The sequence below is a fragment of the Rattus rattus genome, chromosome 10 (genome assembly GCF_011064425.1).
Source record: "Rattus rattus isolate New Zealand chromosome 10, Rrattus_CSIRO_v1, whole genome shotgun sequence".
NCBI lineage: Eukaryota > Metazoa > Chordata > Mammalia > Rodentia > Muridae > Rattus > Rattus rattus.
Genome location: NC_046163.1, coordinates 77,463,441 through 77,487,148, shown reverse-complemented (window position 1 = coordinate 77,487,148; position 23,708 = coordinate 77,463,441). Strand labels below are relative to the sequence as shown.

Genomic DNA, 23,708 nt, shown 5'->3' with positions numbered 1-23,708 from the left:
GTATTTACTTCTACTATGCATTCTAATATGATAGTCATGGGAGGCTACATAAACTATATAAGATATGAAGTTGGAGGCATGGGTTAAAAGTATAAGTTCTGGAACATATTGCCAGGTTTAAATCTTAGTAATTACAGACACCATGACAACTTTATACCTGTGTTCAGTTCCTTCATTGATGAAATTGTCATCTTTAACATGTTTAATGAGGCTCAACTGAATCCAGTGATGGAAAATGCTTAGCAGTGTATGGCTTATTCTGTGCATTAATTACTATAATGTTAGTTACTCTGTATTTTACTGATTCTCTTTCATACTGAGGAGGAATGATTGATTTAAACATTATTGGTTATTGAAATAAAGAAAAGTGATGATAAATATTTAAACATTTAAAAAGGTTTTACAAGGATCCTGGAAACCAGGTGTAAAAATCAAAAGCAGCTGAAGATAAATGCAGGACCAGCACATGTTCTTTTTGAGGAGTGCAGTCTTGATTTCGCCACATCTGTATGTACACAGGCACAGGGCTGGGCTGGATTTTCACTGAGCACGTGTTCCTCCACAGTTGCTTCCCAGCCTGGAATGGCCTTGCAGTGGACAAAGTGACATGGTTAATGCCCCTGTGACAGAACCTTAGTGCGATTCTCCATGCATTTGAAAGATACACTTTTTTAACTATGCAATATGAATTATATGAAGGGCTTTGCGAGTCAGAAGGAACAAAAGCAGTGGTAGTATGGGCCAACTTGTAGGAAAATTACTAAGAAAGGAGATAAAAAGATTTATGAAGTGGTGATACTAAAAGATCACACTCAGCTAATTTTTTTTGTTTATGCTTACAAAGACAGATATATCCTTGAGTTGAGGGTCATCCTAAGACAGAGCAAGGTTAGGCCCAGGTGTGTTGGAAATGGCAACTTCAGGGCAGAGTCCCCCCAACTAGCTTATCATCTGTGCTTAACAAAAGCTGACACATTTCTCAATTCTTTTTCATAGTTAAAAAAAAAATATCGTATGCTTGCTGTTTCCTGAGAATCAAAGGGCTGGGCTCACAGGATGTTGATTCATAGGATAAGCAAAAGGGAACCTGAAATAAATAACTAAATTGATATGTAAATAAAATAACTGGGCTTTTGGTCTGCATTGAAATGAGCTAGCAGAAAAATTTTAGAATTTTCTCTAGAGAGAGCTGAGCTCTCTGGAGATCTCGGCAGAGCAAAAATAGCTCTTCACGAATTGTTCTAACTGTATTTCTAACTTAGTCAGAAAAGTGAATAATTTTTTTATAACACCTTTTCTGACATTGGTCAGAAAACACTTGAGTTGTCCACATAGCTTTGAGAATTTTTCTACATGAAAGAGTTGTGTTAACCAGAGAGCTTTTAGAATAGTAAGAAAAATCTTTCTAGCACAGAGTAGAACACACACACACACACACACACACACACACACACACACACACACACACCCACACACACACACGGTGGGGGGGGAAGAGGAAGAGGGAGAAGGAGACCTGAGAGGGAGAGGGCAGTTCCAAAAGACATTTCTGTACAATATAGCCAGCTTAGACACACCGTTTGAAGTTTGACTTCAAATCATTTCTTTTGCCACTCCTAGACATGTCTTTTCTCAGAACCTGTCTCCATGCTGAGGGTGGTACTTCACAGAAAGCAAGAAAGAGTTTGCTATACCCAAGCACCATTGCTAGTGTCTGTGTCTGTGTCTGTGATAAGTAATGCTTCCTCTACAATAGTAGTCTAATAACACCTTTCTAATGACACCATCCATTAATAGAGCTGTGTTGTGGTGACTCCAAGAATGAATTATTGTCATTGCTATCTGTTACTATTATGAATAATAATGTAAATATCTGATATGCAGGGTATCTGATATATGACCATAAAGGAAGGGTCCTTCTACCGAAAATGTCTCAACCAACAGGTTAAAAATCGTTGTTCTACAGCTTGCAGACTATTTGGTGTGAGAGACAGCAGTCAGATCATATAGTACACAAGATTCATGGTCTAGTCAAGGTCAGTACAGGCAAGAATGGAGACAGAATGTGTCAGGCACAGCTGAGCTACAAGCTTCCTGTAATGGTATGCTGTCTGATGGGAAACTTAGACTAAGCATTTAGGGAGAATTTTACTCAAATCTTTAATAAAAAAATAGATACTAAGGAAAGAAAGATGGCTCAATGGCTAACAGCACTTGTTTTTATGGAAGACCTGTGTTCAGTTCCCAGCATTTACATGTTAATTCCAGCCATTTACATGGTAATGCAAATTGCCTCAAACTGGCTTCCGTAAATATGAGACATCCATGTTGCATAAAAACATACTTGCCCGTAAAAGACTTAAGCACATAAAATAAAGTAATAATAATTGAAAAAATGAAAACACAAACAGAAACCAGTCCTGGGAGAATGATTTAGCTGACAAGCGATTGCTTTGTAAGCATAAGAACCTGAATTTGACCTTCAGTGAACACATTAAAATTCAAGTGTGGTATCTTGTTCTTGTAATCCCAGTATTGAGAGAAGGAGAGAGTATAATTCCCTAGACACACCTGGGTCAACCAGTGTAACCTCATCTGTGAGCCCAGGGTAATGAGAAACTGCTTCAGAAAAGTATAGTAGATAGCACTGGAGTAACAACATCTGAGGTGATCTCTAGCCTCCATATGCTCCGACAAGTATATGCATATCTATCTATCTATCTATCTATCTATCTATCTATCTATCTATCTATCTATCTATCTATCTATTTATCTATCTATCTATCTATCTACTTATCTATTTAACTATTATTTACCCATCTATTACCTACCTATGTATCTACTTTTCTATCTATTAAACACATACATACATACCATCATTCCTAAATACACACACACACACACACACACACACACACGTGGATCTCCACATTCATAGACAAGCATAAAAAGTGGAAAGACAAGAAGAATGCAGAAACATTAAATAACTCAAGGGTGTCGTTGTTTTTATTTTCATTTTTTTGTTCAGTCTGATTCTTTCTGTCCTACTCTTTAAGTGTATGAGTTTGTAAAGTAAATGAACTTATGTGCACTGAATAATCACATGCTGAGTTTCAACCTCAGCTTGAGGGTCCTGAGGAAGGGGTGAATGGGAATGGTAGAAGAATGACAAGACTGCTCTCTTGAAGAACGAAGCACACTCAGTCTCTTATTTATATTCCTGAGAAATTGCATATCAGTTTAATCTTTTACCCCAGGTTCCCTTTTGATAATTCCATGACTTTATCCCCTTGACTTTCAGATATATAAAATGAAATACACAGCATACTTGACAAATGAAGTAGACAGCAGGTATTTTTTTTACGTAGCATTTATTTTTAACATAGCAAGTTCTATATGATTTGCTAGGCACACCAGTTGTGGTTGCCAAGACTAGATATAGATGCCATTTTATGTGATAAAGTTAGCTTTAAATATAATACATCGTATATACAAATATGTGTGTGTGTTGTGTGTATTGCAATTTATTGAGCTCTTGTTTGTGTTGATTTTTTCATTATTTTCAGCTAACTCAATATATTCTTTTAGCATTTAGATTCTTTTTGCTTTTCTGTCTCAGAAATCCAAGGGATATTATTGGAAAGTATTGAGCAATTCAGAAAGTAGGAATATCATCAAGAAAGTATTTTTTTTTCTTGATACCAGACATTTTGCCTGTCCCTAACCTCCATTTAGGTAATGCATATAACTACATTCTTTATAGAGTAGAGTATCTGGATCAAATTTAGGTGATGATGTGCATGAAGATAACATCATTTTAACATTAATATTATACAACCATCTACCTGAGCCTTGTGTTTTTAACTATTCCTTTCACTTTAATAATTCAATTTTTCCTTCTATAGATGAAATCCTGTGTACTTCCTTGGTATCATTTGGACTAAGCTGACTCATTAGTGCAGCTTTGTGTATTCTTTTAGGTGTCTGAAAGGTGCCCTCATACAATTAATATTGTATCCTTTTATTTTGAATAGCTGAGCAATCCTGTAAATGACAGTTTTATACTGATTTATGTACTCTTGAACTCCTCATGTTTTCAGAGTTAAGAGCCCCTTAAGGGCTGTCCTGAAGGTTATCACCATTTTGGTGAGGATTATCTTGCTTCCCTGATTCTGTTTCTGATTACTATTCAATCATTAACATCAATTAACTATTCAATCATTGACAAGGAGAACATTATCCAAAGGAGAAACATGGAGTAAAATAATATTATTAGACAAGTTTACGCTCACAGCAACCATCAGCACTCAGGAAAATCCATATCCTTCTAGCTCATGCTCCAGGAGCCATGTCTTACTGTCATACCCAGCCATACCTAGCAATTGCACATTACAGGTATAATCTTATATATCTTATATATACATCACTTATAAGCACCTACTTCATTTCATGAACAATTCAAAGAATGTGATCAAGATAAGCATACAGATAACCTCGTAGCTAGCTGTATTTTTATTCTCAATTTTTAGGTAAGAAAACTGAAATATGAAATAAGAACTTCTTCAGGCAAGGGTTGCTCCGTAGTCTATGCTGTCATCCCTCTTTTTGTTGTTTGCAGGCACCAACTTCTAGCTTCTCTTTAAGGTTAGGACTCACATGACAGCAAAGGTTTCTGTTTTCAGTTACCAGAAGCTCTCTACGACTGAGCTTCATTTACAAGAGCAGCTTTCTAATAAGGTTAGAGCCTGGGGAGGCATAGACTCAGGTTTTATTGAGCATGGAGATCTCTAACGTGAGAGTTTATGCCATAGTCAAAAACACAGTTGCTACTTTAGGCTAAGGAAAGAGCAAAAGCTAGAAAGACCTAAGAAGGAACCCAGATGTGATAAGTGAAGGCTGCTGGTACTCAGGAGACCACTATTTCCTCAAGCTAGGCTTACAATGAACTGTTCTCATTTTTGTGTTTATAAAGTCTTCAGAGGATGAGATAATGACAAGGGTGACTTGTTAAGAAACTTTACCTGTACAAACAGATATCTCTATTTTTGATGCTTTTTTTTCTGACTGTTTCTCCTTGATAACTGATGAAAATTGTGACTTTCCCAGAGTTGCTTAAATGGTGAAAATGAATAAAGAAAAAAAAAACTGTACTTTGTGCTTTATACAAAGTTAATTCGTGATTTCTCTGTTAAACTGTATAGATACCATTACCACCAGCATTAACAAAAATACCATCACTGTCTCCATCAGCACCAACTCTACCACCATCCTTTCCTCTATTGCCAGAATCATCAAATAGTCACTATAATTATCACTATCACTATGCTTACGATAGTGATCCAGTGCTATAGGCAGCTTAGAAACATCCTCTCCACATTGATGGAGACATATAAATCTTTTCACTAAACATTCTGAACATTCTTGTGACTAGAACACACTGACAATGGCCTTTATCGTTCTTTCTTCTTTTGCTGCAGCTCCTTCTGAGGTCACATTCACCATTGATGTTGGGAATGGCCCTGTGGAGCTCCTCGTCCAGTCTCCTTATCCTCTGAATGACAATCAATGGCATTACATCCGGGCTGAGAGAAATGTCAAGGAGACTTCACTGCAGGTGGACAACCTTCCACTGAGTTTGAGGGAGGCCTCAGAGGAAGCCTATTTCCGACTTCATTTGACTAGCCAGTTGTTTGTAGGTAGGAGACATTTACATCATCTTTATGCCAAATACCTACAAGATAGCTTTGTGCTCTAGCTCAAGGACAATTCCTAGATTTTTTCAAAAAGTAAAAAAATATGGTATTATTTTTAATTACATATATCTTATTGTAGCTTTATGGTCTTCACAATAAAGTTTATGCTACTCTTACACAAATGTAGTGGCCCTCTGAGACTCTTTTGCTAACATTTCTGCTCATGCAGATATTAATAGATATTTTCAGATATTAATAGAATTTTATGTTTTGAATCATTAGAATAGAAGTTTACAGTGTAGGCATAGAGACTCCAGCTCTTCACTCTTCTTAGTGATACCTGACTAGTGAAAATTATTTTTAACATTGTGATCAAATAGTTTGTCTAATCCATTTAACTTCGATTTTCAGTAGTAAACACTGGGAAGTGTACTGGCTAGTTCTTTGTTATAACCCAAGATAGAGACACTTGAAGGAGGGACTCTCAGTTAAGCAAATGTTTGTCCTGTAGGTAAGCCTGTAGAGCATTTTCTTAATTAGTGTTTCATGTTAGGGGCTTGGAGATGTGAGTTAACTACCATTAGAGGAATAGTGGTATTGAAATTGTACACCACCATGCTTGGTGTATTCAGTATTTGTGACCAAACCCAGAGCTTTATGAGTAGAAGACAAGTATTCTAGCAAATGGGCTACTGTAAGGCTGGAAGTGAGTCTTAACTACCGGGACACCCCCAAGTGAGACACAAGAATGAAGTTCGATGCAAAGGCAGGTTAATTTTTCTGGCATGTAGGGGTCGACCCTACATTCACAAAGGGTCAGCCCTTCGTGGCAAGTAACTAGAAGATGACCCTGAATGGCTATAACATGCTGTTTTTATATTTTTTAGGGGTAGAGTTTACACCAGCAAGGTTACAGTTTAAACTTACTGGCTAAGCATATTGATCTTTGAATCTATTGGCAAGCAAACATATGACATGTATTTGAACTCTTTCTGGGATCAGAGGGTCAGGAAACTATCAGTCAGTACATTTTGCCATTTTTCAAGAATGTGCCTGCTCTTCCCTAGAACTTTGGATGGAAAATAGAACTTGGCCTAACCTTGACCTGAGGCAGGAAGCCTAATTCTTGTTCTGAAGCAGTGGGAGTAAGACTGGTGAAAGCCCCTAAGGTCCTTCACAGGAACCTCATAACCTACCTACTTTCTACCAGACCAAGACTCTTAATAGCTCTTATACTACAGTAAGAACTAGAGTCTTTCACTATATCTCTATCTTTGTCACTCTTTTAAAATTTTGATATTCTATGAGTTCACGTCACTGGGGTAGATTTGATGCTGTATGTAGAGGAGATGTCTTCAGTTGTCCATTCTGTCAGTACACATTAGTACCAGGATGTTCTCTAAAAAGGTGGCCATTGTTACAATTGAGTTGAAAGATTCAGAATTCAGGAGTTGTGGTTTGAATTTGTCCCTTCACTTATTTACCCATTTCTCCTTCACTCCTCCCTCCCTCAATTTCTCCATCAATGGTAATGGGTTAGCTAATTCTATTTTTGCACACTTGTTGGGTAGTGAGGATGGAAGTTAGAACTAAGAAATGTCACTGCTTTTTATGGCGCTCATGTGTATGTGTGAATGTGTATACACATCTTGTGTGTACATGTATATATGCATGTTTATGTGTACGTTAGGAGAAGTATTTTAGATATTTTATTCCAGTTCTAATAATAAGTACAAACTTTGTGCTATAATGTAGTAGACAGTAATTTTGCAAATATAAGTTAGAGAGCTCTTAAAGTAAATCTTTAAATACAAGTTAGGGTTTTAAATGTTGATATATTATAAAAACTAAGGGCGCATGCTAACTGTTTAAAACTTGAATTTGGCTGCTTAGGCAGAACTATGAATAAATTAACCATTCTACATGTCTTTTTTCAGCTGGGTTCCACCAGGACCAATAATGTATAGCTTACCACCATCTATATAACTTCATCTCCATTTCATGTACATTCATTATTTGCTTCCTTTATACGTGGGCTACTTTAATTTTTGAATCTGCAGGTATTTTCACTGAAAACATACATGCTAAATGAAAGGAAATACTAGAATATAGGAACATCAGATTTTCACTTCATAACCTGCTGTACATGTGTCTTCCTTAGCTGTGTAGTATATGTCCAGCAGAAACTAATATTGAGTGATTTAAAACATTCTTATGAGTGTCTGTCCTTTAGATAATTAATCACTCCTATAAGTAATATAATTTACTGCTGAAAAACTTTACATTTATTTCACTGCCTCAGTTCTATTTAAGCATCATGTTTTACTTTTTGAAGGAAGTTTACTATTCATCAAGATTTATTAGCTTATTTTCGGTGAAATCAGTTCATGTATTTTATAGTTTTTTTATAAATTGTACTCCATGTGAAAGTCTAATTTATCATCAGGCAGGATTTATGAGTCAGTATGGCTGAAGAAGAATCTAAAGGACTAGTTTTCTACTCAACTATCAGAAGAACAGAAATAATGTGAACTTTGTGCAAGTTAAGTGTGAAAAGAGGCAAGAGAGTTTTGTATCAAAACTTTTCATCAGCAGATACTAAACTTGACCAGAAATCTAATAAATTGTTCAAGGTGGATGGGAGTGGAAGAGACATCTTGATAGAGTTGTACTCAAAGTCAGTCTAAGGAGCATGCCCACTTCTGTAATGTTTCTTTCTCCAGTGAGTCACATGTTCGAAATTATTGTGCTTTGTTGACTTTATTTTGATGAAACTGAAGAGAAGAAAAAAAAGTGTTGGAGGACATCTTAATCTTTTGTTTTATGTATCACTCTTCAGTGTTCATTGATAGGTACATTTGCAAATGTCATCTGGTCAGAGACATTTGAAGTTCCAACGTTTCCATTTTTGTTTTATTCATCTGTGATGAATTAAAATGAATGAAACAGTGAATGAATCAAGAAATGTATTGCTCAGTAATTTCACTAGATTCCAGTCCAGTTGCTGTGATAAAATATCCCAACAAAAGCATCAGGGAAGAAGGGGCTTATTCAGTTTACAATTCCAGGTTAGAATCCATCAGTAGATAAAGGAAAGGCAGGGACTTGAAGCAACTGCACACTTCTACAGTAAAGAACAGAGAGAGAATGAATATGTGCATGTTTACTTTCATTTCACCTTCTGGTCTTTTATGTAGTCTAGAACCTGAGACAAGAGAGTGGTGTCACCTTCTTTTATGTTAGATCCTCCCACAAGTATTAACATAATCAAGAAATGCCCACATTTCAGCCTGACAACCCCTCATTGAGTATCTTTTAACACATGAATCTCTATTTTTCCAATTAGCAACATTAGCCATTAGCCCAAATGAAAAACTGTGTTTGATATCACCCAGAAATGTGGAGACACTACATGCATATCTTTAATAGGTAGGAAAGGATGTCATTATTGGAGTGTTTGTCTTTACTGTAATAGCTTGAGTATGGTATTGCCTAAGTACTGATGGACATGCCTATCCAGAAACAGTTGTCCATGGAAAGATTTTTAAATCAAAGTAGAGCTTCTTGCAGGATTTTGGTGACTGGACCTCTGCTGTTAATCATTAGTGCTTTCTGCGGACCATGCACAGGCTCTGTGTCTTAAAAAATATGATGTACCTCCTAGCACTGCTTTGCTTCTTCAAGGTGACAACATGAAATGTGCTGATTGGTGACTCATTACTTGATGGATTCCCAGAATCAATAATGTAACTTGACACTGTTTTGTCACCAAGATATATTAGGGTCATTTTTAATATACACAGGTTGTCTAATGCATTGACATAGCAGAATACAAGAAAGTTTATGGAATGTAGCTTTTAACGTATAGTATGTAGCTAAGGTATAATCTCACCATTGGAACTGTTATCAGTTTCATTATTTCTGCTTTCTTAGGTTTTGGGTGTGGTAAGGGTGTGGGTGTTTATGTTTTAATGCATGCTTTCATAAGTATGTGCAAACCTGTACAGTATTACACATTAGAATGCATGCATGTGTATAGAGGATAGAGAAGAATGTCAAGAACATTTGTTGATAATTTTGTAGTATATTTCTGAGAAAACATCTCTTATTGAACGCATGATTTGGTTGGTGTATATAACCAGTTTGTCCCTTGAAGCATGATGGAGTGATAAGATTAAAAGTGGCTGCCATGACAAAACTTCCACCAGCTTTGTGAATATTGAAAGGCTGAACTTCTGGTCTTACCCTTGGACTATGAGTTAGTATTCTGAATGAGACAGTGATAGAGAAATATCTGGAATAAAGAAATGATTGTCTTTCCTTTTGAATGGAAATGGAGTTCAAGACTGAAAGATTTATTTCCTGTATGCCTCATAAGTGGGTACATAGAACAACAAGGGAAAGGCATCAGTCCTTGCTAATTGGTTGTGGCACCTTCCCAGATATGCTACAGTTGTTCAGTGAATACTTGTGAATATGAGACTGTCTCATTTCTGATATTGGCATCCCTTTTTTTTATACAGGTGCTTTTGGCAGCCAGTTACATTGCAATCCAAGTCAGGAAGCTGAGGGAGATGCATGTTGATGCTCTCCTCCCACACTCTCTCTCCCTTTTTTTATTCAGTCCTAGAAAGAAGATAATGGAAGTTGTGCCATCCACATTTAGGTTAGATCTTCTCATCTCAATTATTACAGACTAGTAACTCCCTCACAAACATGCCAGAGACTTGTCACCTCTGGAATTCTAGATATGTCAAATTAGCAATTAAGATTAACTATGACAGGGCTGGTGAGATGGCTCAGTGGTTAAGAGCACTGAATGCTCTTCCAGAGGTCCTGAGTTCAAATCCTAGCAACCACATGGTAACTCACAACCATCTGTAATGAGATCTGATGTCCTCTTCTGGTGTGTCTAAGACAGCTTTGGTGTACTCATTACATTAAATAAATAAATCTTTTAAAAAAAGATTAACTATGACAGATAAAAAGCTTCTATAGGGCAATTAGTGGCTGTGGATGAAGAAATTCATATAGTAAATAAATTACTAAACATTCAATGGTAGAGGAAAAGTGAAGGAGGAAGGAGTGGGATAAAGAAAGAAGGAAGGGAGAAAGGGAGAAGGGGAGAAGGAGACAATGAAATGAAACTTAGCAACAGAAAAACCATTATTGTACTATCATTTTCTTAAATCAGAGTCATATTTGGGCAAGTCAATGCTGGCAACAAGGGAACTATTGGAAACCAGAGGAAAAAAGAGACTCCAGGACTGGGATACAGACATAAAGGCCATTCTTTAGACCCCATGAACATTTGTCAGATGGTTCCTCTAAATAAAAGAGGAGATGATGTGATGAAAGTAAGCATGTAGGTATTCTCTCTCTCTCTCTCTCTCTCTCTCTCTCTCTCTCTCTCTCTCTCTCTCTCTCTCTCTCTCTCTCTCTCTCCCTCCTTGTCTATAGGCCTGAGTAACTGCTTCAAGTTCCAGCCACTACTTTACCCTGTAATGGATTCTACATAGGATTGTAAACTGGATAACCCCTTTCTTCCCTGATCCCTTTATTGGGATATTTTATTACAACAACTGGAGAACAAACAAGGGAAATGACTAAGCATAACATTCACTCATTCTTTCATTCATTCATTGCTCACAAGCATTAAACAAAAATGAAAATATTGTGACTTCAAGTATCTTTGGTCAGATAACGTTTGCTAGTGTACCTGTCACTAAACACTAAACAGTGAGACATAAAGCAATAAACTAAGATGACATCCATCAGTTTTTCCCTCCTTTTCACCTTCATCAATACAAACTCAATGAAGCTTAGTGATTTCTAAAGCACAGTAGGACTCACTGGAGAAAGAAGCATAAGAGAAATAAGCATGTTCCTTAGACTAACTAGACTACAACACCATCAAGATGTCTCTTCCAGTCCCATACACATGCTTGTGCAACTCACTGAATTTTTAATCAACTTAAATAACATATAATGAAAATTCAGGCTTGAAATGAAGGCAGTACCTTTTAGGAGGTTATTCCAAAGAAACACCATCCGAATGAACTCACCGTATTCTAGGGCCAAATGAGACCAAATTGCTTCCAACTACACCATCCACCCAATGGCCTTATTCTCAACAAGACTGTTGTCAGAAGCCAGAAGGATAAATGGATGTGGGTATATTTCACAGAATAGGAAACTATGTAAGAGAGAAGCAAATGAAAGTAGACTCTCTTTGCTGTTGTATTAATCTCAATTATTTAATATAACAGCTCAGCTCACAGATTCAGGAATATGAGTTCTTTGTTTTATTGCCAGTCACCAGACATGATTTCATTCTCAGCTTTCCCGTGTAATGTTTGTCTGACTCTTATTCATAGTCAAGATGAGCTTTTTAAAATCACCTTTTTCTAGTTTGTGGAGTGAAAGCTAGTAACACCACTTTCTTGTCCATTATCAATTAGATGAACTTCGAATGAATCGTATAACACAAACATGTTAGAAATGGCTATACTTAGAAGATTTGGGATTATTTTGATTCTTAAGAAACTTACAGATCCATATTGAAACATTAAAGAATGGCTATAAACTACTCTAAGTATAAATGTTATGTTTCTTATTATTTTGAATCTACAGAAAACTGTTGTGTGAATTTTCCTTGGCAGACATAAAGAATTGTGTGTTCATCCTAGACTGGCCAATACCTGCAAACCAAAGAACCAGTTGCATTCAAGACTATCTTACTAGGACAGTGAGTTTACAGTTTCCTATAGGGCTATAGATGAGACATGCTAATAGCAATACCTGTGTCTCAGATAGCTGCCTCACAGACAGGTAACTTGGGTATAGAAGTTGGCTCCCAAAGGCTACATTCGTCATGCCTTACATGCATCTTATTGTGGAAGTTGGAAGTTAAAATAGATATTGTTCTCACAACTGTATTACTTATATATCCTTTGGGAGGGCCTTGTGAATAGTTTGTCAATAATGCAAATTCTGTTTATGTCATTGGTCTTAATAAGATTTCTGAGAAGGAATGTTATAATTTGAGAGTAAAAGTCACTCAACAACTATCTGTATATCAAGATGCAAAACAACTAATCAGGAAATATAGTAGATCGATAACAGAAATATGTATGTGCAGAGTCAGCAAATCTGGGTAGGGGTTTGGAAAGGAGCAAGGAAGAAAGCTGGCACACTGCCATCTGATTTATCAATGGAAGATACATTGTAATTTTGCAATAATTTCTTTCTTTTAAAACATTGGCAACTTGGGAACTGAAAATTGGGTCAACAGATACAGGAATTTGCTGCCAAGCCTGACAATCTGAGATCAATTTCGAGAATACACATGGTAGAAGAAGAAAATTGACTCATAAATTGTCCTCCAAAACAATGTATACATGTGTTTCTATATGTGCAGCTAATATATGTGTGCATTGTTTTTATGATTTCTCTGTGTACCTGTATGTGTGTACATATGTTTTTATGGTCCCTCTGAGCCTGCACATATATGTCTACATCCTTGTTTGTATTGCCTATGTATATACATATAAATACATGTATAGATGTGTGATTAGGTATACTCTAGTGCATGTGTTTCTGTTCTGTGTTCATACACATGGATGGGTACGTATTTTTATGTTAGTTGGATGGTATGTATCCTCTTAAAATTATCTAATGTTTAGGCTAGGCTGTACACTTTTTATAAGATAAATAATCTATTCTATAGAGTTTTCTTCATTGAAAAAATAAAACAGACTGGTAAAAACACAACTGTAGTTTACTGTACAAGATATTACATAATATCTCATGTTATTCTGTTCTGTCAGTATGCAGAAGGGTCATGAGGTTCTTGTCTCGGAAAAGTCACAGTGAGTTTTCCATGTCTCTACATTCAGAAGTTCATTTTTACCTGAGAAATTACCCTAACCACCCTTTCTCCATTTCTAAAATTGTTGACTAAGCAACACATAAGAAAACGTGCAGTAGATCTTGCATTTGCAAACTCTGATTGGAGAGAAATTAGACTAATAATAGACAGAAAAATTAGTCAAATCCATGGAGGGGAGTGACTATAGAGAGTCAGAAAAACAAAGGCAAGTCTTATACTCCATAAATCCTCCCTTCTTTATTTTATGTAACCTCCAGAAAAGAATAATGAACCTTTCTTTGTGATAGACTTGTACATACCGTTGATTTATCTTGTGGTTAAAGGATTATTAATCACTGAAATTCACACAGACAAGACAGTGCAAGTGAGGTTTGGCCTCTTGGTCTGCATTGCATTAGAACTGGAAACAATCTCAATCTTTCCATAATTTCAGAGCAAGAGATTAGCCATGTGCCCCAGCATTTTTATTTTTAGTTATTTGTATTCAAACAATGAACATCAGTCACCATGACCAAGAAAATGCTTACTTTATGCTAATGGCTGAGGATGGCTAGAGTCCATCATGATCATGGTAGGGAGTATGAAAACAGTAAGGTAATTAGAGAGCCGAAGCAATAGTCTACATCTTATGTCCTGAAATGAAATCATGAGGTGGAAAGACTAAACTGGCTTTTGAATCCTGAGTCTGGCAGGAAACCACCATACCTGGGATAGAGTAAGGAAGGTGTATTTCTAACCATCATGCCATTTCTAACCGTTTATAGTGCTCAGTATTTTTCATGTCATGAATTTCCCTATCATCCCTTTAACTTATCCTCCTTTCCTATGTATGTATGCATGGCTATGTGTGCATGTTTGTTTATGTAAATGCACATGCAAATGCGTGTGATCACATGCCCAGTATAGTACTGCATATAGAGATCTGAGAATAGTCATTAGTCACCATCCCCAATTTGTTTAAGACAATGTTCCGTATTGTCCTGTAACTTTATCATATAGGGTAGGCCACCTGTCTTTTGGGTTGCCAAAGATATGCTACCTCACATCTTATCACTGGGATTACATACACCATATAACCTTGGGTTACAACTGGTCTTTGATCAAACTCAGGTCCTCATGCTTGCCAGGTAAAGCACTTTACCAATTGACTCATCTCTCAAGTTTCATATTATGGCTATATTGTCCTTCGTGATATATTTATTGTCTAAGACAGCAAATTTAAAATGGCTATTCTAGCTTGATAATCACATATACAGATCTAGACATTTCTAGACTAGTGTAGCATCTTCCTAATGCTATGACACTTTAATATAATTCCTCATGTTATAAAATTATATTCAGTGTTACTTCATAACTGTAATTTTGCTACTGTAAAGAGTCATAATGTAAATACCTGACATGTAGAATATTGCTATGTGACCTTGTGAGGGGTTGGATCATTCCCAAAGAGGTTGTGACCCACAGATTGAGAACTGCTGATGCATAACCAAATTTAATAGAATTATAGCATAGGGTACTAGATAAGAGTTTCAGTTATGAGATCCAATAGATACAGGGAATAACTGTTTTTTTTTCTTTTGCACTCAGTGTTTTCTCCTGCTCTTTCTATAACCCTCTCTTTTTCCCTCTCTCCTATTATTCCTTCTTTTTTGTCATTTGTAAACTTTGTATAATGCAACGATTTTTAAGACTCACCACTCATTTATGATGTAACCTTGTGCTCAAGGGTTAGATTCTAATCATTTATTTTCTAAAGCTAGAACAGGTCTCTGTTCTTCTTCTGGGATCTCTCAGAATTCTCAGTATTGTCCACAGTAGGTGAAGACTCAAGAGAAGTTTCAGAGTATAGCAATAATTGAATAAAACATGTCTTCCATAAAGTGCAGTAAGCATTACTAAAAGCACATGGAATGATAGATGAAATAGCTTACATTTATACAACTCATTTCCCAATGGCTAACAATTGGCTGACATGGAGCTGAACACCAATACCCGTCTTTCTCTCTTCCAGTGCATTTTCCTGTACTGCATAAGCATAAGGGAATATGTTGCAGCTTTGACTATGTGGTGTACATAATCTGACTCTATCTCTTTTATTTCAGGTAAAAGATGCTGTAGGTCACATAAAACTCCATATTTTATTCATGTGCTGATATCATGGTCATGTAAATATTCATCCTTAAGCATTTTTATAGGAGCTATGTTTCCTTCTCACTATCTCCCCCTTTGATACAATTTTTCTTTAAAATAAGTCTCATGTATCCCTAGCTGGCCAAAGATAGCTGTCAACTTCTGCTCTTTCTGACCTTTCATCCTCAGTACTGAGATTATTTATGTGTACTACATAGTTCATTCAGTCGTACTGTGATTTGAATTCAGGGTTTCATGCATACCAGGCAACCACTCTACAAACTAAATTACATTGCTGCCCCTTACTTAAATTTTCTTTAACATCCTTTCTTTTACTAGGAGCTTACAGAAAAGTTCAGCAGAACTGACAATAGCAATACAGCTGTAACCACAAAGATGTTACTCTCATGTAATTAGATGTTACACGTACACAGAAGGAAGCTGATATGAAATTACCCTTAGAATGAGTGTCCCTGGGAGAGTAATGCTATTAAAATCACAAAAGTCTGATGGGCTCAGAAATGAGCATGAGGAGCTCTTAGGTCCAAGGGAAAAAAAGGAAGTATCTTGTTCTTATAGCTTTTCAAGGACACAGGGATAAGTCCTATAATATATGTTCTATTCTACGTGTTCTAGACATCATCAGCTTCTAGATTAACTTAAGGTTCTCTAATGGGAATACTAAGGTAGAAGATCTTTTTGGCAGCTACGAAAGGAAGAGAAAAAGCTGTTACCATAGCAGACTCTCTTACACTGTTCAAAGAGAGAGACCATAGCAGGATGTAGCCTGAATTTTAGGAAATGGGGCAGTTAGAGTTTTTGTAATTTACCAGGAATATCTATGCATTGCAGCTCTGAATCTTCTATGCTTTGCTTCTTTCTTTTTTTTTTTTTTTTTACCATTAGGAGGAACATCATCAAGACAGAAAGGCTTTCTTGGATGCATGCCCTCTTTACACTTGAATGGGCAGAACACAGACCTGATAGAGAGGGCAAAGTTAATGTCTGGAGTCACACCTGGCTGTCCAGGTCACTGCAGTAGCTACGGCAGCAACTGCCACAATGGGGGCAAGTGTGTGGAGAAACAAAGTGGCTATTCCTGTGACTGCACCAATTCACCAAATGAAGGACCTTTCTGCCAGAAAGGTAAGATGGGCATACATAACGTGGTTCCATAGCATACAAACAACATGCCCAATGATCCTGTGCCCTGAGGTTATCCACACCAAAGCTACTGAATATAATGGTCTACCACCCGCACTCCATGTTTAAAACAGCAATAACTATGATTTCACGCAATCCATACTCTTTCTTCTATGAGTGGCAATGTAGTAGCTACATGACATTATTAAACCAAATTCTCCATGCCCTCAAGCAATGCTGAGACTTTGTAGTCTCAGAAGTTTTCCTACATTTAGACCCTGTTTAGCTCATCAACATAACCATATCCATGCATTGGGGTTGTGTGAAAACTTTCAGAACAGTTGTGTTCGGAATTAAATGAAAATGTGCACATCATCCAGGCTGAAAGATCAGCTGAAGACTAGAAGTTGATCATCTACTTGTGTTTACTGACATACTAACACTACTAGTTGCAGTATATCAATTAGAAAATGTATCAAAGGACCACAAAGTTGAATGCAAAAGAGGGTAGAGAAGCATCTGTCCATAAGACACTGACTTACTCTTAGTTCATAGGGAGCCTGAACTAAGGCAGAATAAGTACTTCAACATATTGATGGAAACACCATCAATCACAAGACGTATTTAATGAAGGCTACTCAGAGGAACTTAGATTAAATTATTTTTTTATGTATTTGCTCTCTCTCTCTCTCTCTTTCTCTCTCTCTCTCTCTCTCTCTCTCTCTCTCTCTCTCTCTCTCTCTCTGTGTGTGTGTGTGTGTGGGGCATTCATGTGTGCATACACATGCTTGTGGTGGCCAGGTTCAATAACAGCTGTATTCCTCAATTACTCTTCAAAATGTAGCATTGACTATTTGCTAGACTAGGCAATGAATATCAGGATTCTACATGTCTTCACTTCCCCAGGTCTAGAGTTAGATATGCACAGTGTCACACCTGTCACACCTGTAAATGCTGAAGATGTAAGCTCAATTCCTCACATTTTGCATCAAATGTATGACCAACTGAGCCATCTCCCGACCCCTAAATAATATGTTTTTGTAACATAGAGATTCCACAAATTCAAACCTGCTTAGCAATGTTCTTTTTTTTTTTTTTCTGGAGCTGGGGAACGAACCCAGGGCCTTTTGCTAGCTAGGCAAGCGCTCTACCACTGAGCTAAACCCCCAACCCCAGCAATGTTCTTTAGTGCTTTATAAAGATAATCTCACTGAATAACATAGTATTACAAAGATAGAGTTAAGAATTATGATTAATCTTCCAACTGTAAATGTAATGGACAACAATGGCTACACAGGGCTTGGGAAATGGTTTTGTCAGCAAATTGCTTGCTACACAAACATGAGATTCTGAGTGTGGTTGCTTAGCACTCACTTAGAAATCTAGATGGATCACTACATGAGGTAATATAAGAAGAATCCTGAGCTCAATGAACAGCCATTCTAAAAATTCCATGAGTTCCAGGTTCAGTGTCTCAAAAAACAAAGTAGAGAATGATGAGGGTATACATTCAACCTTTTCAATATCCACACAAATCCACATCTTCACTTGTGTGCATTCATACAAGAATGGATTTGAGCCTCTCTAAAATCATCGAGACACAGATTGTGTGTTTTTAACAACCTTAACCCAGTGCTAGGTGCAGTGGAATCAATGAGCAGGCATTATAGCTACCCAGAGTAACTGACTAAACATTTGAAAGTGTGCTCTGTTGCCTTCTGTTTTGCAGAGATTTCAGCCCTTTTTGATGCTGGCACCTCTGTAACATACATGTTTCAAGAACCATACCTGGTGATCAAGAACACAAGTCTCTTATCTTCACCTATCTACACAGATACAGCTCGATCCAAAGAAACCATCATGCTGAATTTCTTGACAGCACAAGCCCCCACCATCTTGCTCTACCTCAATTTCTCTTCTCAGAAGTTTTTGGCTATTTTACTTTCCAGCAATGGTGAGTGTTAGTAGCATGAAGCCTTAAGGCCAGATGTGCCTTTTCATGCTCTGCAGTACTCTGCAAAAATGTACACATGTACAGCTTCAGTCTAAGCTTCCTCCCACTTCACCATTAGAGCCATAATTGCTATTCTGGGCCAGTATCCACTTGCCACTGAAGTCTAAACCCATTTAATTGTTCTTTATTGTGTTGTAGTAACTATTTATTATTTGTTCATACTGAAATCAATTAAGTGTAGATGATCATAAGAGATCTGAATTACAGAAGGATACTTTTCATGTGTATTTTGCCATCTTTCTTGCTCTGTTTGTCAGTGGAAGCTGGTAAAGCATAAATACTGGCTGTGTTTATAGATGATCATTGTCCAATCTTCAAGATAAGTACAATGTGTGAACCATAATGCTGTGGCACAGGAACTCACTTTTGATAGTCAGAATTTTCTTTTTTCTTTTTATTGTATATTTTAACTTTACATTTCTAATATCATCCCCTTTCCTTGGTTCCCGTTTATAAACCCTCTATCTCTCCCCCCTCTCCCCCTTCTTCTATGAGGTTGTTCTCACACCCATCCACCCCTTCCCTCCTCCCTGCCCTGATATTCGACTACATTGGGACATCAAACCTTGGCAGAAACAAGGGCTTCTCCTCCCATTGGCACCCTACAAGGCTGTCCTCTGCTACATATGTAGCAGGAACCATGGGTTTGTCCATGTGTACACCTTGGATGGTGGTTTAGTCCCTAGGACCTCTGGTTGATTGGTATTGTGGTTCTTCTTATGGTGTTGCAAACCCCTTCATCTACTTCAGTCCTTTCTTTAACTCCTCCAATGGGGATCCCATTCTCAGTTAAATATTTGGCTGCGAGCCTCTATTTGTCATGCTTTCGTTGCGAGGCATCAATTCTTCTTATAATGACTAACTACTGAACCATGGTATTTGCCACTTAGCATTGGCAAGACCTGGAGTATTTTACTTGGCCAAAGAGTACTGCAGGATCTCAACTGAAATTCCGTTATTACTTTTCTTTCTTGCAATTATTGAAATTAATTTGAAACCTCATGCATTCTTACAAGGCATTATCCCCTGACTTCACATACATAGTCAAATGACCAGTTAATTTATTATTCTTTGTGCATCATTGCTGGTTATTCCTTTAATAAAGTAGAATTTGCAAAGATGACCATGCTTCTCAGTTTTCAACCTATCTGTAGCTTGTAGGCTGTAAGGATGTTAATTATGAGCATTCAATAAAGATGTGAATCAAACTTTGGGAAAAAAGTTAGATGTGGAGGGTATAAATGCTTAGAGAATAGAGAAAAAATATATTATACAAGAAATAATGATGATAACCACATATGATGGTCTTATGAGATTTTTTTTCACACTATGCCAGGACAAAACTTTTAACAGAGCCAAAATGAAGTATACTATGAAGTAAGAATCCCACCATATGTACCAATTTTTTGAACAAATGAATGCAGGGAACATAAATGTATCCCTATAGTATGATCTCACACAACACTCTCCTGTGGACATGAATGTGGTTCTACTTCCCTTGGAATCTTCTTATACCATGATAACACTGTAGACTATTGGTTAGTTCATCCCAACCACAGAGTTAAGCTTCAAGATGGACTGTGGTTTGCCACAGCTCATGGAAGTTGACTTCTATGCAGTTGTCTACAAACTAGGTACAAGTTACCTACATTCTTGGTATGCTCTTTCTGACTCTCTTTGTGTGTATGTGTGTGTATGTTTATGTATATGATCTTTCTATTTCAGGGTGTACTAATTATGAGTTGGCTGTAAAGAGTTATTCATTTAATTTGAAATGTATAATAAAAACCGAGGAGTGTATAGGATGAACCAGCCTAAAGCGGAAGAAAAGCAAAAGATGATAATAAGGTGCTATAGTTGAAATTTATTCTCAGACTGCAATAGAGAGAAGAAAAAAAGTAGTGAGAGGCAAGAAAGGAGGGTGAGAAAGAGAAGAATGCAAAGAAAAGAAAAGGAAGAGGAAAAGAGAAAAATAGGTTAGATTTTTTTTAAAAAACTTACTTTAATATAAGTTGAATATGTTTGGTGGGTGTGTAGTGAGGTGTGGGACAAGAGGATGCCTGTGTGGCCCATGCTACTGCATTCCTTCCCCCTGTGACACCAGCCACATGATAGTATAGTATAAAATAGAGTTTATTTAGGGCATGCTAGAGAGACTTCAGGGTGGTAGTGGCAGAGAGAGAGGGCAGGGGGAGAAATGAGGAGGGAAGGGAGGGGGGAGGAGGGGAAGGGAGGGGAGAGGGAGAGGGAGGAGGAGAAAGAAGAGAGAAGAAGAAGAAGAAGAGAAGAAGAAGAGAAATAGATGCTGGCGTGCATATGTGGAAGAAATTATGGAATGGGAAGAGAGCAGGTAGGGAGGCAAAAGCAAGGTAAGAGAGAGGGACAAGCAGCCCATTTATAGTGGTCAGACATTCCTGGCTGTTGCCTTGAGTAACTGTAAGGGCAGAGCTTATATAAAATGCTAAAAAGGAGGTGAAAGGTGGTTAATAGTACGAAGCAATGTAGACCTGTTTAGAAGTAGTTCCTTGAGGAGATTACAACCTCTGTTGTCAAGATACTAGCAGTCCAGTTCAATAATGTCAGGATAGCAAACAGGAATCAGAAGTAAGGGCACAATCTAGTAGAAAGTTCCAATCCTTAACCAAATGAGCATGAGTCAACAGGAGCATCCAGAACCAGCAGGTACACCAGGAGAATGTCTCTGTCTTGCATTTCTCATTGAATTGAAGGTCAGCAAAAATGAAGATGAGAGACTAACAAATATTACCAAAGCTACCTAGGCAAAATGATGCCGCTTTGTCCATTGTGTACTATTTCTCTCTCCAATATCACATGTCCTCCACAGGATTTTCCTTAGCAAAACACCATATGAATCTGAATTGCATGCCTTATCAAGAACCTTCCATTTCATGGAAGCAGAGGAGAAAGGGGAGAAGGAAGGAAGAACAGGAAAAATAAGAGGAGGAAGAGGAGGGCTGGTTATTATTATTCAAGCCCATGGGCCATATAATTACCTACTTACCATTAGTTCCAAAGGTTTTGTCCAAGAACATACCAACCAATCAAACCTTCAGCTTTGCCATGTTAAACCTTTTAATTATACGAGGCTGTCTTTGGATCCTTGGACATAGACAGTTCAAGAAAGTACATATAGGGCAGATATCTAGTCTATGGAACAACCAGGAGTATCTCCTAACATTCAGTCCAGCAGTCTCCCTTCTAACCTCATCATTTTCTCCTGAGGTGTTTGAACCATATTAAGATGGTTATAGAGAGAATTGTCCCTGAAGTCTCTTTAGTGCATGCATTCACATACTTTGACTAGTCATAGTGCACATATGAAAATATGACTGCCAAGAATAGATGACATATAGAACAGCATAATCTCTGTATCTGTTAAATGAACCCATAATGTGCTTAAGTCTCCTAGTAACTCTGGTTACCCATTGCTATTAGTATACCTATTATACCAAGATTTTATAGTTGTAAAATCTGACATATGAGGATATCATAGTTCATATCACAGTTAGTCAGAAAGAGGCCTCAACTTCTCTAACCCAGCCCAGTCTCATAGTCAAGGTTTGGGTTATTTTTTATTTTCCTTATGGGAGAATCCTACTGCATGTCTCTGATCAGCTACCATGACCTCTGAGTACTGGGATTATGGATGTGTACCACCATACCAAACTGTTTTCTTAACTGCAAGGAATAAATGAAAAGTGTTTATATTTTAATCTTTAAAATACATAATTATTTTAAGAAATTGATATGTCCTTAGTAGGGAATCATTCTTAAATTCTCACTAACATATTTTCTGGTATCTTCCTTTCAAGACATTCTTAAGATCACTTTATAAGAACCTCCACTTGAGCTTATAGATATTTGCATTTTAGAAATCCTGATGGAATTCACAAAACAAGAAGATACAAAGATTATAACTGTTGGTTGCGTAGGTCTCAGGTATGCAGAGTTGCTTCGCAGAATGACTTATGGGAGAGCCTCCTGGTACAGAAAACACTTTGGCTAAAGATGGGGATCCAACCTGAGAAGACACTCACTAAAATGTTCCGATTCTTGTGTCCTGGAACAAAGATTTGGACTAGGGCACATAGTAATAACAGTGATAGCTTATTAAAAAGGAGAAAATCAGTCCTGAGCATATCATTAGGCTATTGGACCAGGACTGGATCATCGAGTTCAAATCCTTAGACACCCAGTGTTCAATCCCTTTATAGATTGCATAATTACTCCCCCCACCCCCAGTGCCTGATTGTGCACATGCAATGTTTTGATAACAGGTAAGATTCAGGAGACAGGTTCCTCTGCTAACTTACTTTTCCATATGCTAATCTTAAATCTCTCTGTCCTACTCCTGCCCTTCCCTCACACTACCTCTCTAAGTCCCCCAATGCAGTGGTTCGTCTGGTAGTCCAATAATGCTTTATTTATAATCTGTGGTATTTCTGCCATCGCCTTATACTCAAAGTCACAATTGAAGGAGTATTCTTATTGTTTCATTAACACTCATAGTAGTTACTAGTATGATAAATATGAGAGACTGTGGAGACAAGCAAGACTTACAGCTGTCTCCATACTACATGAAAAGAGTCAGCTTCAGAACCTACCTAAAACATGCAAAAGACAGCTGAGACAGAGTTGGAACAATTAGATTTCTGAAGGAGTCTAGCTGGAAAGAGGACTTGGACAGAAAACCCACAAATATTACTGATTTCAGAACGTAGGGGTGGACTGATCTACCAACCAGGGAGCTGGCAAGAGACTAACCTAGGTCCTGTGCACATATATAACAGTTGTATCACTGATTCTAACAGTGAGA

The 23,708-nt window shown here is 37.3% G+C and overlaps 1 protein-coding gene across 1 annotated transcript in view; it reads left to right on the top strand.

Moving 5' to 3' along the window:
* The window catches only part of LOC116911635 (contactin-associated protein like 5-1), a 910,869-nt gene that overhangs the window by 759,286 nt on the left and 127,875 nt on the right, over positions 1 to 23,708 (top strand). The window contains exons 17-19 of the mRNA XM_032915594.1: positions 5,478 to 5,696; positions 16,621 to 16,860; positions 18,587 to 18,811. Of these exons, the coding sequence (XP_032771485.1) occupies positions 5,478 to 5,696; positions 16,621 to 16,860; positions 18,587 to 18,811 (684 nt within the window). The remainder of the gene's footprint in view (positions 1 to 5,477; positions 5,697 to 16,620; positions 16,861 to 18,586; positions 18,812 to 23,708) is intronic.